The sequence below is a fragment of the Palaemon carinicauda genome, chromosome 2, assembly GCF_036898095.1.
Source record: "Palaemon carinicauda isolate YSFRI2023 chromosome 2, ASM3689809v2, whole genome shotgun sequence".
NCBI classification, from domain to species: Eukaryota; Metazoa; Arthropoda; class Malacostraca; order Decapoda; family Palaemonidae; genus Palaemon; species Palaemon carinicauda.
In genome coordinates this window covers 118,699,250-118,716,240 of record NC_090726.1, presented here as the reverse complement: position 1 = coordinate 118,716,240, position 16,991 = coordinate 118,699,250, and the positions used below count along the sequence as shown (strand labels likewise).

The following is a 16,991-nucleotide window of genomic DNA, read 5'->3' as shown; positions in this document are numbered from 1 at the left end:
TTTACGTACGTAAACGTAAATTTTAAACAAAAAAAATAGCCCCATTTCATATAAAATAGGTTATTACAAATATTTTACTTTATCATATTACAGTAGTCTGTATAATACTGTAAAGTTCAGTACAGTATGTTGTTGTTATAGTCGTTGCGATGAAATTCTCACGAAACAAAAAACACGGCATTCAATTACAACAGCTGATTCATTCTCTCTCTCTCTCTCTCTCTCTCTCTCTCTCTCTCTCTCTCTTCGTGTTATACAATACTTACATATAAATGAAGAAACTAAAATTAGTTTTCTTAGTGTCAATTAAATACGAAATGAAAAAATTATGCCGAGTTTACATCCATTTCAATCGTTGCTTAAAATACGGCATCCGATTTCATCAGCAAACCACTATTTTTTGGGAAACATCATTTTATTCTAGAAAATTGCTACTCTTTAAATAGTTAATTGCACATTAAGAAAGCATGTACAGTGAACCCTCGCTACTTCGCGGTTCGACCATCGCGGATTCACCACTTCGCGGATTTTTTCCATAACCCATATATATACAGTAATATATATATATATATATATATATGTATGCATGTATTTATGTATATATGTAGGTATGTATATGTGTATACATATAAATATATATATATACACACACACACACTATATATATATATATATATATGTATATACATATATATTATATATATATATATCTAAAGTAGGAAGATGTGATGTAGTTCTAAGGGAAAAGTATGGGAAATATGTCTGGGTAATAAGCAAAGCTCTACCCTCCAGTTTTGTTTTTACATTATGATCAGAGATAAATGTAAACAAAACATTGGTTGCCATTTTTTATCGTGCTTTTTAGCATGTTTAGGAAATGCATGATATAAAATCACCTTTAATATTTGTGCCTGTTTTAGTTTAGGGTACTGTAGTACATGCATTAAGTGTTCTGTACATTAAAGGGTAGTTTGTTAACAGTACTACGTACAAGGGAAGGTTTTAAAAGTCTGAATATACATGTTGAATAAATAGGTAAATATGGTGTCACTACTTCGCGGATTTTCACCTATCGCGGCCGCGACTGGAACCTATCTACCGCGATAAACGAGGGTTCACTGTACTTTTGTTTTTAAATTTCGGGTGTGTTTTAAAAATCGAGTATTGTTGACTTCTTTTTGTTTTACTTTTGGCTGTGATTAGATCAGCTGACGTCTAGCTGCCGCTCTTGAGAGTGTACGAATACACTAACAAAGTATCGTTTATACCATTTCATGACTTATTCAAACCGTCTACAGTATACAGTTGATATTACATAAGCACCAATGTGTTATAACCTATAAAATTTTTTTGTTTATTACATTTAAAACATCACACACACACACTCACTCTCTCTCTCTCTCTCTCTCTCTCTCTCTCTCTCTCTCTCTCTCTCTCTCTCTCTCTCTCTCTCTCTCTCTCTGGGCTACTTTTCACTACCTCCCATTCCTTACCTCTCTCTATCTCTCTAACAAATGATATTTTTGTTGCTCCTCAAAGTTTCATTTATATTGAAAATCAATCATGATTAAATTTTCCTTACTTTCTCCTATCTCGCACCATCGGTCACATCGCGGTATTTTCGAAATTTCCAGAAAATCCGCGATATATGTATAAACATGCGTTATGAAAAAAATCCGCGAAGTGGTGAATCCGCGATGGTCGAACCGCGAACTAGCGAGGGTTCACTGTACACACTCACCCTGGAATTAATCGTCCCAATTAAATCCACTATTCTCGCAGAGTTAAACAGCAGGTTTAATGACAATACCCACTGCTACCACAGACCTCTTCAGTTGCTCCACTTGCTTCGCATAGTGACGAAAGAAAACTCTGGAAGACTTCCAGCCAGTGTATGAGCGAAGATGTTCGAAATCCATACTATTGAAGAAATTTAAGGATGAGGCAACTTTCCTCGGATCGTGACCTGCGGGTGTACTGTCTGGATCCGCTCTGCGAATAAAATAGGTGATTTTCGCTCTAAGTTGTTTCAGCGATAAATTTGAGCCTGATGTTTCTCCCCTGAATAGTTGACCTCCCCTGAAGTCTGAAGTTCTACGAAGATAGACCTTTAGGCATTCCACTGGACATAGAGATGCATCTTCTTTCAGAGGGCAGATTCTCCAGGGACCCCACCTGTTGGTGGGTAACTCGTTCTTGGCGAGAAACGTAGGATCCGGAAACAGGTTCAGTTCTCCCCCATCCAAGAACTGAACACGACCTTCCTCTCTCGAGAGGGCTACAATTTCACTAACCCTGGCCCCCGACGCGAGTGCAAACAGGAAAATAACTTTTTGGGGCTAAAGCACACTCCTCATTGTTCAACAGTGAAGCGAAATGAAGAACTTTATCTAGAGACCATGAAATGGGCTTTGGAGGTGCTGATGGTCTGAGCCTAGCACAGGCTTTCGGAATTTTATTAAAAATATCGTTAGAGAGGTCGACCTGGAAGGCATATAAAATGGGTCTTGTCAAAGCAGATTTACACATTGATATTGTGTTGGCTGCTAACCCTTGACCATGGAGGTGGATGAAGAAAGATAACCAGAAGTCCGTCGAGATCTTTTGCGGATTTTTCGCCTTGACAAAGGCCACCCATTTTCTCCATGATGACTCATATTGCCTTCTAGTGGATTTGCACTTATATTCCTCTAGGAAGTCTATACTGTCTTTCGAAATCCCGAAACGTTTTCTCACCGCTAGGGAGAGAAAATCATGAGCTGCAGGTTCCGGGTTTTCTGTGATGAAGTGCAGACAGTCGACTTTTGAACTCGCTGGGTCAGAACTGGATCTGGTAACGGTAGACACTTCAGCCGTAGTTCCAATGCCAGAGGGAACCACACGCTGTTCGGCCACTTGTGAGCCACTATTGCCGCTACTCCCTTGAAAGATCTCAGTTTGTTGACGACCCTCAATAGAAGGTTGTGAGGAGGGAACAGGTAAATCCTGGATCATCTGTTCCAGTCGAGGGACATTGCGTCCACTGCTTCCGCCAAGGGATCCTCGTACGGGGACATGTAAAGGGGTAACTTTTTGTTGTCATTCGTCGCAAAGAGGTCTATCTGCAGTTCTGGGACTTGACTCAAGATGAAGGAGAATGATCCTGCGTCTAGGGACCATTCCGACTCTATCGGTGTGAACCTGGATAGAGCGTCCGCTGTCACATTGCGGACTCCTTGAAGGTGAACTGCCGACAGGTACCTCTTCTTCTTTTCCGCCAGTCGAAAGATGGCCAACATCACCTGGTTGAGTGGTGGTGACCTCGATCCTTGTCGATTCAAGCATCTCACAATCACCTCGCTGTCCAGCACCAACCTTATGTGGATCGAGCAACGAGGGGAGACTTTCTTCAAGGTAAGGAGTACTGCCATAGCTTCCAGAAAGTTTGTGAAATGTCTTGAATAGATTGGACCAAGTTCCTTGGGCCTTCTTCCGATGAGAATGACCTCCCCACCCCTCCTTTGAGGCGTCTGTGTGAATAGTCAACGAGGGGGGAGGTGGCTGAAGAATTACCGACTTCTTTAGTTGCCTGACTTGGGACCAAGGCCTGAGAAGCGTACGTAGACGAAGCGGAACTGGTCTTATCAGATCTCTTCGCGCGTTTGATGCATAACTTCTCCAAACTCCGGTTACATCCTTTAGCTGTGCTCTTAGCACCAGGTCTGTTACTGAAGCAAACTGGAGAGAACCCAGCACTCTCTCCTGTTCGCGTCTTGATATCCTTTCGGAATCCAGAAGTCTCTTGACAGAACCAGCTATCTCCTTCCTCTTCTTTGCCGGGATGGAGAGTTGGTGTGACACTAGGTCCCAGTGGATTCCCAACCACTGGAACTTTTGAGATGGAGAAAGTCGAGACTTTTTTCTGTTGATCTTGAAGCTTAGATACTCTAGGAACTGGATCACCTGTAGGGAAGCTTGCAAACATTCTGTCTTGAATGCTGCCCACACCAGCCAGTCGTCCAGGTAGGCTACCACCTGGATTCCCTTTAGGCGTAATTGTTTGAGAGCTACGCTCGCAAGCTTCGTGAAGATCCTTGGGGCTATGTTTAGCCCGAATGGCATGGCTCTGAAGGCGTAGAGTCTTCAATGTAGCTTGAACCCTAGGTAGGGGGAGATTTGACGATTGATTGGAACGTGCCAATAGGCGTCTGACAAATCTATGGAGACGGTAAATGCCCTCTTGGGCAGTAAGGTCCTTATGTGTTGCAGTGTTAGCATCTTGAACTTGCAGTTCACTATGAACTTGTTGAGTGGCGACAAGTCCAGAATGACTCTTGAGTTTTTCTGAGTCCTTCTTGGGAACACAAAACAGCCTCCCTTGGAATTTGATGGACTTTACCCTTCGGATTACTCTTTTCTCCAACAGTTCTTGAATGTACTCCTCCAGAACGGGGGTGGAGTGTTGGAAAAATCGAGGGCACGGGGGTGGACACCTCCGACATCCTATCGTCCAATTGGATGTCCTGCAGGGCATCCGCGACTTCAGCATCCACCGGGATCTGAACCAACGGTATCTCCGCTTGAGGCTGGGGAATCACTGCCTCAGCTGACGCCTTGGGGAAAAGGTAAGCCCTCATCTTCTCACTTGGAAGATAGGGGCCAGAAGTGTTCTTCTGAAAGCCTCTTACCCAGGTACGAAGCTTCTCCCTTGCTACGTCCCTTGACTCCGCCGTCTTAGGGGAATCAAAAGCCTCAGTAATCAGGTTTGTGCACACGGTACATACATGCCGGTCCCAATACCGGAGATCACCTTTGGAGACTGCGCATGCTGCGTGCCTCCTACACAAGTCATGTCCGCAGAAGTTCTTGCTGCGGACGTTTCAGAAAACACTTCCACACTTCGGATGGTCCTCCTGTAAAGAGAAGAAAATTCCATGAGTATCAAGTGAACTACGTATCACTGGATATACATAGCTTAGAATAACTAAACTAGAAAGGAAAGACACACACTTGTATTTCCCGCACAGTCAATTGCTGCAACCTTGCAGATAATAAAATCATATGGTTAATCTATTCTAGAGTGACCAAGAAATAATTTCCAGAGGAAACAGGTGTAGCTCACACCCAAATAAGTGATTTTAAAATGCTGGATAGTAGATAAGAAAGAACTCACTTTCTTTATCTGTATGATTACACCAAAGGGCTGTGCAAGACAACACAAAAGTGTTAGAAAAACTTAGTGTTGTAACATATACTATACTATAGTTTTCTCCCTACAGTATATACTATACTGAAAAATACTGGCTACAGTATAGAAGGTAATGTGCCGGCCGGCACTTAACTAGTTCCAAAGTATACTACTTATAGACTATAAGGTGGAAGAATGCTGGTTCAAATGCGTGTGCCGGCCGGCAGTGACTGCCGGCTGGCAACTACACAAGATAGCACCCGGCTGCCGGCCGCCAAACGTAGCGGCCGGCAGAACCTCGGTGTGTTTCTATTGCCGGCCGGCAGCTAAACAACAACAACACCCGGCTGCCGGCCACTAATCGTAGCAGCCGGCAGAACAAAGGTGTGATATTATAGCCGGCCGGCAAAGGTATACAACCAATGCCGGCCGGCAGCAAAAGAACCAGAGAACTCCAATTGCCCGGCTGCCGGCCACTTAGGCAGGCAGCCGGGCTAGGGTACAAACACTAGAAGAAAAACAGAATGGATGCCGGGATAAGAGACTGTACTGCCTCATAGCCCGGCAACCCGAAAGAGTGCACATAAGGAAGGGGAGAATATAACTTCAGGCTTCCTTACCAATGCCATCTGGCTCTACAGACAAACATGGATAAGAGATACCAATGCCATCTGGCTCTACAGACAAACATGGATAAGAGACCAAGGGAGGTCTGGGCAGCACTCAAAGCAGAAGACCCGTGCCGGCCAGCAAGGGACTGAGTCAACCCCACATCCTAACCTATGCTAGGTACAGATGTAGAATGACAGACAGGGATGCAATGGCTAGGCCATCACTAAGGAAAGAGGGGGGAAGAGGGTCCTGCCAACCTTGCTCTAATAATGAATCACCCGCAGCCAAGAAAACTCATCTTAGCCTAGGGGAGATCCGAGGAGGGAGGCCAGCAATACTTGCCAACTCCCTCGGAACCAAAGCAAGGAAGGCGTTGTTATTCACAGAAAAAGAGGATCTCATTCTCCACACCGAGAACAACAACACTGGACTAGTCTGTTAGAACACAAAAAGAAGGAATCATCTCATACAGAAACCTTCGAAAGTGAACTAAGGAGGCTAAGCCTCCTATGTCTGCTCTCAGTCTAGCCAGGGAATCTCAACCACAAAGCTAGACACAAACAGACTCAGACTAAGAACTCTGATGTCCTGCCCCCTTCCTGAAGCCAGACTTACTGGAAACAGGAAAGAACAGAAACACCCTAATGTAGTTGTATCTAAAGTCAATTCAGATAAACCATTAGGGTTAAGCCCAAGGCTTAAGCAGAGGGAAAGGGATTGCACACATTCTCCGAAGAGAAGAGAGCAACCGGGGAGTGTGAGAAAGTATACTATGGCCCCATAGACAACTAGCCTAGGTGCGAAGAGAATCGATTACCTAAATCACCGAAACTCACTCGTATACTATCTTGGAAGAAAATCAACATAATCTTAAGTGTATAAAACTGCCTAAAGCTTCAATAAAATTTTAAAACACTCGGAAATCTGAATGTCATGCAGGAAAGTACTAGGGCCAAACGACTAGGCTACAAGGTCTAGCGTAGGCCAGAATCGGCAAATCCTTCGCCAAAACGGAAATACTAAAAGCATCATATAAAGAAATCCTATGTAACGCTGAATAGCTAAAATTATTAAAGCGAAACAGCCGGGAACGTCGCTCTGGCTAACTAAATAACTCATACATAGCGAGCGACAGCGTCCAGGACGCCTCCGGTAGGCAACAGCTCTTGTAACAACGATATCACTCTCAAATCATTTTAAAATTACCAAGAGCTTACATATATACAGAAAAGAAATAATACTCAACTTATCAGAAGCAGAAGAAGTTGGAGAAAGCATTATAAAGTTGAAATAATCCAAGAATTGCGAGATAACACAGGGAAAAACACCGAGTTGTTGAGCTACGCAAAAAGGAATACAGATGGCGCCGTGAGCGGCGCAATGCACGTTTACGAAACGGGAGAGGAGAGATACCTTTCGAGCGGCTCTCCTTTCTTTCTCGTTTTTCATTTTCTTGGCAATTGACCCCTTCGAAGTGTTAACTCTGTTCGGGGTGCAGATTGCTATGTGGCGTGTCAAGAATACGTCCTCTGATATTTCGCGATATCCCTGGTTCTTTTATTAGGGATATTCGCTCCAGGAGTTAGAATTCTGGGTACCTTAAGGTAAATTCTCTGGGAATATCGCTGTAGTCATATATACCCAAGGAAGCTACCTTTTAGGAACTTCCATCAGGACGACATGGCTTGAGCCCAAAAATCCATAATATAGATTGCATTGTCCAATACGTTACTGGAAAGACTTCATTATCTAATTTAACTTCTACTTTTAATATGAGGCATAATCTATGGTAAAATTGAACACTTATTAGATTTGAGTTACTATGAGCCATATTTTAATTCAAGAGAATGCCAAGTCTTCATCTGAGGATTTGCTTGAAAAACATCCCAGCGTAAAGAACATTTCATTTGCTGCAAGTCATGGGTACTTTAATCAGTTCAAGAAGTGCTTGAATTTTCACAACATTGAAATTCAGGGAGAAGCTATTGCTGCGGATACTGTTGCTGCTTGGAATTTCCAAAATCTAAATAAAAATCATTGATGAAAAATGAATTCCTCAGGAACTCATCTTCAATGTTAACATCACAGTCTTGTTTGGGTGCAAGTGTGCAATTGTTGAATTATTTCCAAGGAAGAAAATACTATAGCATGGTATAAGGTACCCCAAGATAGGCTAACATTAGTGTTAGGAGTAACATTATTGGTAATTTCAATTCAAAGCCATTGTTATCTACTATACCCTTAATCCTGGGGCACTCAAAATACACACTTCTTGTGAATTAATGGCTAATCTAAAGGCATGGGTCAATGGCCATTTTTGAAAAAGAAATATTTCAATGGCCCTTTTAATACTATCAATCAAGGAGTATGGCAGCGTTAAGAAACCTCCGTTCAAGGTTATGTTGATCCTTGATAATCTGCTTGGAGATCCCATGCTTCTGAACTACCTGGATTGGACCCATATATGAAAGTTGTTTTCTTGTCCCCTCTCTTATTCAAGCCATGGACCCAAGGTATCATAGTGATCTTTAAGCGGTACTATTCATGACATACCTTATGGCAGGCAGTTAGTGCTACTTCAGCAGAGGACAGGATGAATATTTGAGAGTTTTGGAAGGGATTCAGAATTTGCTTTACAATATTAAACATAAATGCTTCTTGGTCCCGAGTGACTCAAACAGCAATGAATGCTTTTTCTAAGAAACTGTGTCCTCAATTCATTTGTGATTTTAAAGTTTTTTGTGAGCCAGTAAACGGCATAGCGAGTGATTTGGTATTTCTTAGTCAAGAACTTGAGATGAAGTTGGAAAATGATTATTTAAACAGTTGATCAAGGCTCACAAGCAACCATTTACAAACAAAGTATTCTTTGAGATGAGGAACAACAGAAACTTGAAGAAAGTTTCTCTGATGCAGGACCAAGGAATATAAGCAATGGGGTTTTACTATTTATCTAAGTATCTGTCAGTCTTTGGAACCTTTAGCTGAATATTTTGCAAAAATAAGAATGTGTAAGATTTGTTTTTGCCTCATTGGACAATTTTTTACAAGAGAAGAAACATCCTTAAAAGGTTAAATCAGCTCCTAGAGTAGAAAACTGATAGGCTACAGAGTCATCACCTGATCTTGACATCGAAGAACTGCTGCCATCGACATCAGGTTTTACAACAAAATAAATAGTTACAAGTTCACCATCAACTAAATCATCCTCCTCAGCCAACAAAATAGAGGCACCACAAGGATGGAAACTAGACAATTTTCCTCCAGTCTACATGAAGGGACCAAAAGAAGAACCTGGAAACTACAGACCTGCGTGTCCTGACTTCAGTACCTTGCAAAATTTTTGATTTAATTATAGTAAATTCATTAGTAGAACACAGAGAAAAACAATCTTCTGATAGACAGCCAACATGGATTTAGACAAGAGATCACGTGTGAAAAATCTTTTGGAATTTTTCCACAAGTTTAGCATTTATGACAAAAGTAGGGCAATAGACATCATATGCCTAGACTTTGAAAAGGCTTTTGACAAAATTCCTTATAAAAAATTAATGGTCAAATTTAGAGCACTTGGTATTACTGACGAGCCAGCTGAATGGATCGAAGATTGACTTACAAATAGAAAACAGAAATACAGTCAATGAAGAAACTTCTGAGTGGGCAGCTGTTACAAGTGGAGTACCTCAAGGATCCGTCCGTGGCCCGTTGCTATTTCGGATCTACGTGAACGAGATAGATTTTGGGTTAACTAGTAGAATAGCCAAATTTGCCAACAATACTAAACTAGGCATAAATACTGCAAAATCAGAAGACTTAGAAACCTTGAGAGATGATCTAATGAAGCTAGGAGAATGGTCCAGAAAATGGAAAATACCTTTTAATAGTGGGAAATGCAAAGTCATGCACATAATAGTAACTGACAATCAGATTACTCACTGCTAGGGAATGAAATAGAAAGTGTGGATCAGGAGGAAGATCTTGGTATTATTATCAGCAAGGATTTGAAGTTCACCAATCATAGCATGAAAGCTGAAAAGAAAGCACTAAAACTAATAGGTTACATAAAGAGGCAATTCAAATACAGTAACAAAGACATTGTACTAAAACTGTGCACATCACTAGTCAGACCCCATCTAGAATATGCAGTCTAATTCTCGGCTCCAAGTATTCAGAAGGATAGAGATAGACTGGAAGCACTACAAGCTTTGAGCACCAAACTAGTTTCAACACTAAGGTAATTTGGACAAATAAGGTAACAATTAATAGAGGCATTCAAAATTCTTAAGGAATAACAAATGTAGATTGCAACAATCTATTCACGCTTAGCACAAATCAGTCCAGAGGTTTAAACAAGGGAATTTTGAGGTAAATAGAAAATTGTAATAGATAGACCAATGGTTTAAGAATCCACATTTACATCTTAGGAAATTTAAATGTTATGTAACCACCAGAATAATAAAGTATTCCTCCAACATCAACTTTTCCCAAAGTTTTTGTTTGTTCATCACAATCCTGAGTATTTATAGTTTCTTCTTCAGTTATATCTTCATTTTATCCATAGAGACAAATCATAATGTTAATTTTCCAATGGACTATCTGACATTTTGTAATTTTATTCCTTTATTTTTTTATGTTGTGAGAATGCATTTAGACATTATAATCATGACATGCATTGCTGAAATTCGACACAGCAACCTTATTTTAAAAATGAACCTAAAACCATGCCACTGGAAAAATATAGTATGGGGGTAGGGGTTAAATGAAATATTTGACTGTTACCCACTTGTTTTTAATTAAAATGCAGAAATAGAATGAAGCAAGAAACAACAAAGCCTAAGAAGCATATTGCTTTTAGCAAGCTAGACACTCAAGAAGTTGGGTTCTTACCTGCCTAGATCTTTTGGTCCAAAGAGGTACACATGCTGGGGTGCTAGGTGGCCATACAGCAGAGTAACATCTTTAGGCCATGATTGGCATGTCTAGCATCAGTGAAGTCTTTAAAATTAATTTTGTTGAGATACTACTGCTAGAGAGTTAGGGGGTCCTTTGACTGGCCAGACAGTACCATATTGGATCCTTCTCTCTGGTTACGGTTCTTTCCCTTTGCCTACACAGACACCGAATAGTCTGGCCTATTCTTTACAGATTCTCCTCTGTCCTCATACACTTGACAACACTGAGATTACTAAACAATTCTTCTTCACCCAAGGGGTTAACTACGGCAATGTAATTGTTCAGTGGCTACTTTCCTCTTGGTAAGGGTAGAAGAGACTCTTTAGCTATGGTAAGCAGCTCTTCTAGGAGAAGGACACTCCAAAATCAAACCATTGTTCTCTAGTCTTGGGTAGTGCTATAGCCTCTGTACCATGGCCTTCCACTGTCTTGGGTTAGAGTTCTCTTGCTTGAGGGTACACTCAGGCACACTATTGTATCTAGTTTCTCTTTCTCTTGTTTTGTTGAAGTTTTTATTGTTTATATAGGAAATATTTATTTAAATGTTGTTACTATTCTTAAAATATTTTATTTTTCCTTGTTTCCTTTCCTCACTGAGCTATTTTCCCTGTTGGGGCCCCTGGGCTTATAGCATCCTGCTTTTCCAACTAGGGTTGTAGCTTAGCATTTAATAATAATAATAATAATAATAAACCCATTAGATATCAGCTAAATCATAAGTACAATACTGTAATGAGTTTATTGTGGGTCACATTTAAATTAGTTTTTCATTCTTTAGTAGGGTTTGAGATGTAGCATTAAAACTTTCATTAGTACTGATGTTGTGGATAAGTATGTTCTATTGAATGGAACAGAGTAGGCAGAAACTTGATTAATTATTCAATTTGGTCCTGTAAAGTAAAGATTCTTCGGCGTTTATTTTACAGTATTTCGTACTTTTTTTGGTTCTCCAGTAACAACTTTTTCAATTACAGGAACTTGTGTATTGTGCTCCAATGAAAGCAATGAGGCAGATACAATATGGACAATGAGCAGTGATCAGTACCCTTATCATCCAACTCTGGCAGAGTCTCAGAGCACTCATGCTGTTGATGGATATGTGTGGGCTCTGGCTGATGTTACACCCCAGTTGTGGTGTTCTGCTCTCAATCCTCCAACGGCTCAGGTGAGTTTATGATCTAAATAGTCTATATCATTTTATTTTGAAAGTTGGTCGAAGATAGGAATCAATTTTGTAGTATCTTATAGATTCCAGCTTTCATACCCACTTAGTGTTAGTTGAGCAGTACTTGAATATGAGACCTCGCCATTTGTACAAAGGTTGATGTTGCTTCTTTGCAATGCCCTTATATGGTTTGGCATGTCATAATTTTTATTCCTTAAAGTGAAATTGTTGAATTTAGCTACTCACGTGATTGGCAAAGGAGTACTCTCTTTGTAAACTACCTAATAATAGTAATAAATGTTGTCAAGGTTTCAGAGAAGTTTTGAAGTACAGCTAATAAAAATGAAATGGCATCTGTCACTGTCTTGTATGAATTTAATTTGAAGTTTAAGGAATAGAAGTGAAACCGAACATTAATTAATCCTTACCTATAGTGAACTTTTTATTGATATATTTTATTATTTTATAGGTAGTTCAATGGAACCAAGTAGTTGCTAAACTCTTAGGCTTCTTCACAATATAAGCTGAATAAAGATGTAAAATTGTAAATGAATAAGCTATGAGCTCAGAATTTTTAGAGAAATGATACCAGATAAAGTTTGCAGAACTCCCACTATGCATCTTACTAATTTAGTTTTAGCTGATTGATTACAAGGAGGAGCTGTTGATAATGCAGAGGCTGTGTCTGATAATGGTATATTTTTATAAAGTCCTGCTGTTATATTGACTGACTGGAGTTTTCTCCAGTTATTTAAATATTACTGAATGACAAACCAGGAACCTATTATCATTATTTGTCCTGCTTGATAGTTATGCTTCATCACTACAATTCATAACATCTGTGAGCATATTCCATACTCTAGTGTTGTTCGTCTTGTTTTGAAAGGGTTGCATATATGGTCAGACCACTTGAGGGGACCGTCCGCCATGTCCGCTATTTTTTTCCTAATGATCCAAAATACACCATTTCTGTATGATTAGACATATATGATACCTTCATCATATAAAAATTTCAAGTCATTTGATCAAAATTCTTTGATATATTAGCAAAAATCACGATTTTAAAAAAGAAATTTAGGTACATTTTTCCCCACTAATACGACATCAATTGTATTGAATCTTATACCTTAAAAACTACTTTATAAACAGAAACTTCTGTTAGACGGAATTTTGATTTTCCCTTTTTTTTCCTCGTCTAGACGCAAAATAATCGTGAAAAAGAAAGTAGAAATAAAATAAAAGTTCAGTTTCACAAAATTGTGGGATTTTTATTCCTCTTTTCAATGTTATCTTTCTCTCTAATATCAAACAACAAATAAGTGAGAAAAATGTACCTAAGTGTGAATAAGTATGTTTTTGAGTTATGAGCTCCCAGAGAATTGCAACAAATTTTCGCTTTTCTTAAAGAAATCAAAATGACATTATTATGATAACTTTTATTGTTTATTCCTATATACAGTAAATGCACCCTAAACGAGGTATTTGAACACGCAATTTACTATTACTATGTTACGAGTTGCCAGTGTATTAGTTGGCATGTTTCAGGTTTGTACTCTTATTCCTGTTTCCCTCACTTGTTGGTTTTTTTTTCTTTTTCTCTGCTTACTCCTTGTTCTTTCTACGACCTTAGGTAATATTGGCCTTGCTACAAAGTTCCCGAGGACGTTGTGAAAACACAATGTACATACGAATTTCAAGTAAACAAACACCTGCATTATAACTTCTATACGTCTTTGGGAACTATTGGCTGATGTTCTCGTAGCTGGTAGTTTTCATTTACCTACCCTCTACCAATGACACACACACACACACACACGCAGATATGGTAAAATAAACATTAATACGATTCTGTTAAACTCAGTCATGTAGACGACGCAGTAAGGATGACGTCATCATTTAATGACCGCTATATCTTCATTATGTGGAAAAATAATTGACTATTTGTTCTTTCTATGACCTTAGGTAACATTGACCTGGCTATAAAGTTCCCAAGGACATGAAAACACAATGTACATACGAACTTCAAGTAATCAAACACATGCATTATAACTTCTATACGTCTTTGGAAACTCTGGCTGCTGTTCTCATAGGAGTAGGTTTCGTTCAACTACGCTCCACCAATGCCTTCCACTTCTGCCAGACGTACGAGATTTCGAAACATAGGTGAAAAAATTGCTATAAATATGCAAAAATAAACACACAGATGATTCTGTCAAACTCGGTCATGCAAACGACACAGTAAGGATGACGTCATCATTTAAAGACCGCTATATCTTCGTTATTTAATAATTGGCTGAAATTTCTGGAGAGCATGTACGATATGTTTACGCATACATCGAAGCAATAAAACGATTTTCGATTTCTGAATGTTGGTATGTCAAAACACCATGGCAGACAGTTCCCTTAAAGGAATGGTCTATTAACAGTTTTTGGGTCATATGTCACCAAGTTTACTGATTTAGGTTTTCATAGTTGCTGATCCTAGTGTGAATAATTTGACAATTTTTTTCATTTTAAATAGTTTTTCGCAATTTTTTTTTTTTAAATTGCTCTAACAGCCTTAGTTTTCGTCATAGAGGGGTCAGGTTGGTCTCATTCTTTTGGAAAATCCCTGAAGTTTCTCATTAATTTATCAAAAATATTAAAAAATATGTAAATAGCTTTTTGCAAGGATGTACCGGTACGTCCATGGGGGTAAAGGGATGAGTTTTGTGAAACGTACCAGTACGTCCATTGGGGGTAAAAGGGTTAACATTTTTTCAAGATATTCATCTGTTTAAGGATCTTGTCAACAACGTAGTTTGTCCATTTGGAATCTCTTCCCTGATAGTTTTTTAATATAACAGTGATACCTCTACATACGATCTTAATTCGTTCCAGAAACTGCTTCGTATGTTAAAACGATCGTTTGTTGGAACAAATATTCCCATAAGAATACATGGTAATTTATTTAATTCGTTCCTCAGCCTAAAAACCCATAATAAATCCTTAATAAATGGCTACACATAATTACACATTACATTAATACATACATACATATACCAAGGCACTTCCCCCAATTTTGGGGGGTAGCCGACATCAACAAATGAAACAAAAACAAAAAAGGGGACCTCTACTCTCTACGTTCCTTCCAGCCTAACAAGGGACTCAACCGAGTTCAGCTGGTACTGCTAGGGTGCCACAGCCCACCCTCCCCCGTTATCCACCACAGATGAAGCTTCATAATGCTGAATCCCCTACTGTTGCTACTTCCGCGGTCATATAAGGCATCGGAGGAAGCAGCAGGGTCTACCGGAACTGTGTCACAATCGCTCGCCATTCATTCCTATTTTTAGCACGCTCTCTTGCCTCTCTCACATCTATCCTCCTATCACCCAGAGCTTTCTTCACTCCATCCATCCACCCAAACCTTGGCCTTCCTCTTGTACTTTTCCCATCAACTCTTGCATTCATCACCTTCTTTAGCAGACAGCCATTTTCCATTCTCTCAACATGGCCAGACCACCTCAGCACATTCATATCCACTCTAGCTGCTAACTCATTTCTTACACCCGTTCTCACTCTCACCACTTCGTTCCTAAGACTATCTACTCGAGATACACCAGCCAAACTCCTTAGACACATCATCTCAAACTCATTCAATTTCTGTCTCTCCATCACTTTCATTCCCCACAACTCCTATCCATACATCACAGTTGGTACAATCACTTTCTCATATAGAACTCTCTTAACATTCATGCCCAACCCTCTATTTTCTGCTACTCCCTTAATTGCCCCCAACACTTTGCAACCTTCATTCACTCTCTTGACGTACATCTGCTTCCACTCCACCATTTGCTGCAACAACAGACCCCAAGTACTTGAACTGATCCACCTCCTCAAGTAACTCTCCATTCAACATGACATTCAACCTTGTACCACCTTCCCTTCTCGTACATCTCATAACCTTACTCTTACCCACATTAACTCTCATCTTCCTTCTCTCACACACACTTCCAAATTCTGTCACTAATCGGCCAAGCTTCTCTTCTGTGTCTGCAACCAGTACAGTATCATCCGCAAACAAAAACTGATTTACCTCCCATTCATGGTCATTCTCGTCTACCAGTTTTAATCCTCGTCCAAGCACTCGAGCATTCACCTCTCTCACCACTCCATCAACATACAAGTTAAACAACCACGGCGACATCACACTTCCCTGTCTCAGCCCCACTCTCACCGGAAACCAATCACTCACTTCATTTCCTATCCTAACACATGCTTTACTACCTTTGTAGAAACTTTTCACTGCTTGCAACAACCTTCCACCAACTCCATATAACCTCATCACATTCCACATTGCTTCCCTATCAACTCTATCATACGCTTTCTCCAGATCCATAAACGCAACATACACCTCCTTACCTTTTGCTAAATATTTCTCGCATATCTGCCTTACTGTATAAATCTAATTCATACAACCCCCACCTCTTCTAAAACCACCCTGTACTTCAAAGATTGCATTCTCTGTTTTATCCTTGATCCCATTAATCATTACTCTACCATACACTTTTCCAACTACGATTAACAAACTAATACCTCTTGAATTACAACACTCATGCACATCTCCCTTACCCTTATATAGTGGTACAATACATGCACAATCCCAATCTACGGGTACCATTGACAACACAAAACACATATTAAACAATCTCACCAACCATTCAAGTACAGTCACACCCCCTTCCTTCAACATCTCAGCTCTCACACCATCCATACCAGACGCTTTTCCTACTCTCGTTTCATCTAGTGCTCTCCTTACTTCATCTATTGTAATCTCTCTCTCATTCTCATCTCCAATCACTGGCACCTCAACACCTGCAATAGCAATTATATCTGCCTCCCTATTATCCTCAACATTCAGTAAACTTTCAAAATATTCCGCCCATCTTTTCCTTGCCTCCTCTCCTTTTAACAACCTTCCATTTCCATCTTTCACTGTCTTCAATTCTTGAACCAGCCTTCCTTAATCTCTTCACTTCTTTCCAAAACTTCTTCTTATTTTCTTCATATGAATGACCCAATCCCTGACCCCACCTCAGGTAAGCTGCCCTC

At 39.9% G+C, this 16,991-nt stretch overlaps 1 protein-coding gene across 1 annotated transcript in view; it reads left to right on the top strand.

Moving 5' to 3' along the window:
• Positions 1–16,991, top strand: part of Nup154 (nuclear pore complex protein Nup154) — a 290,508-nt gene that overhangs the window by 121,779 nt on the left and 151,738 nt on the right. Inside the window, exon 6 of the mRNA XM_068349854.1 lies at positions 11,707–11,897. Within this exon, the coding sequence (XP_068205955.1) occupies positions 11,707–11,897 (191 nt within the window). The remainder of the gene's footprint in view (positions 1–11,706; positions 11,898–16,991) is intronic.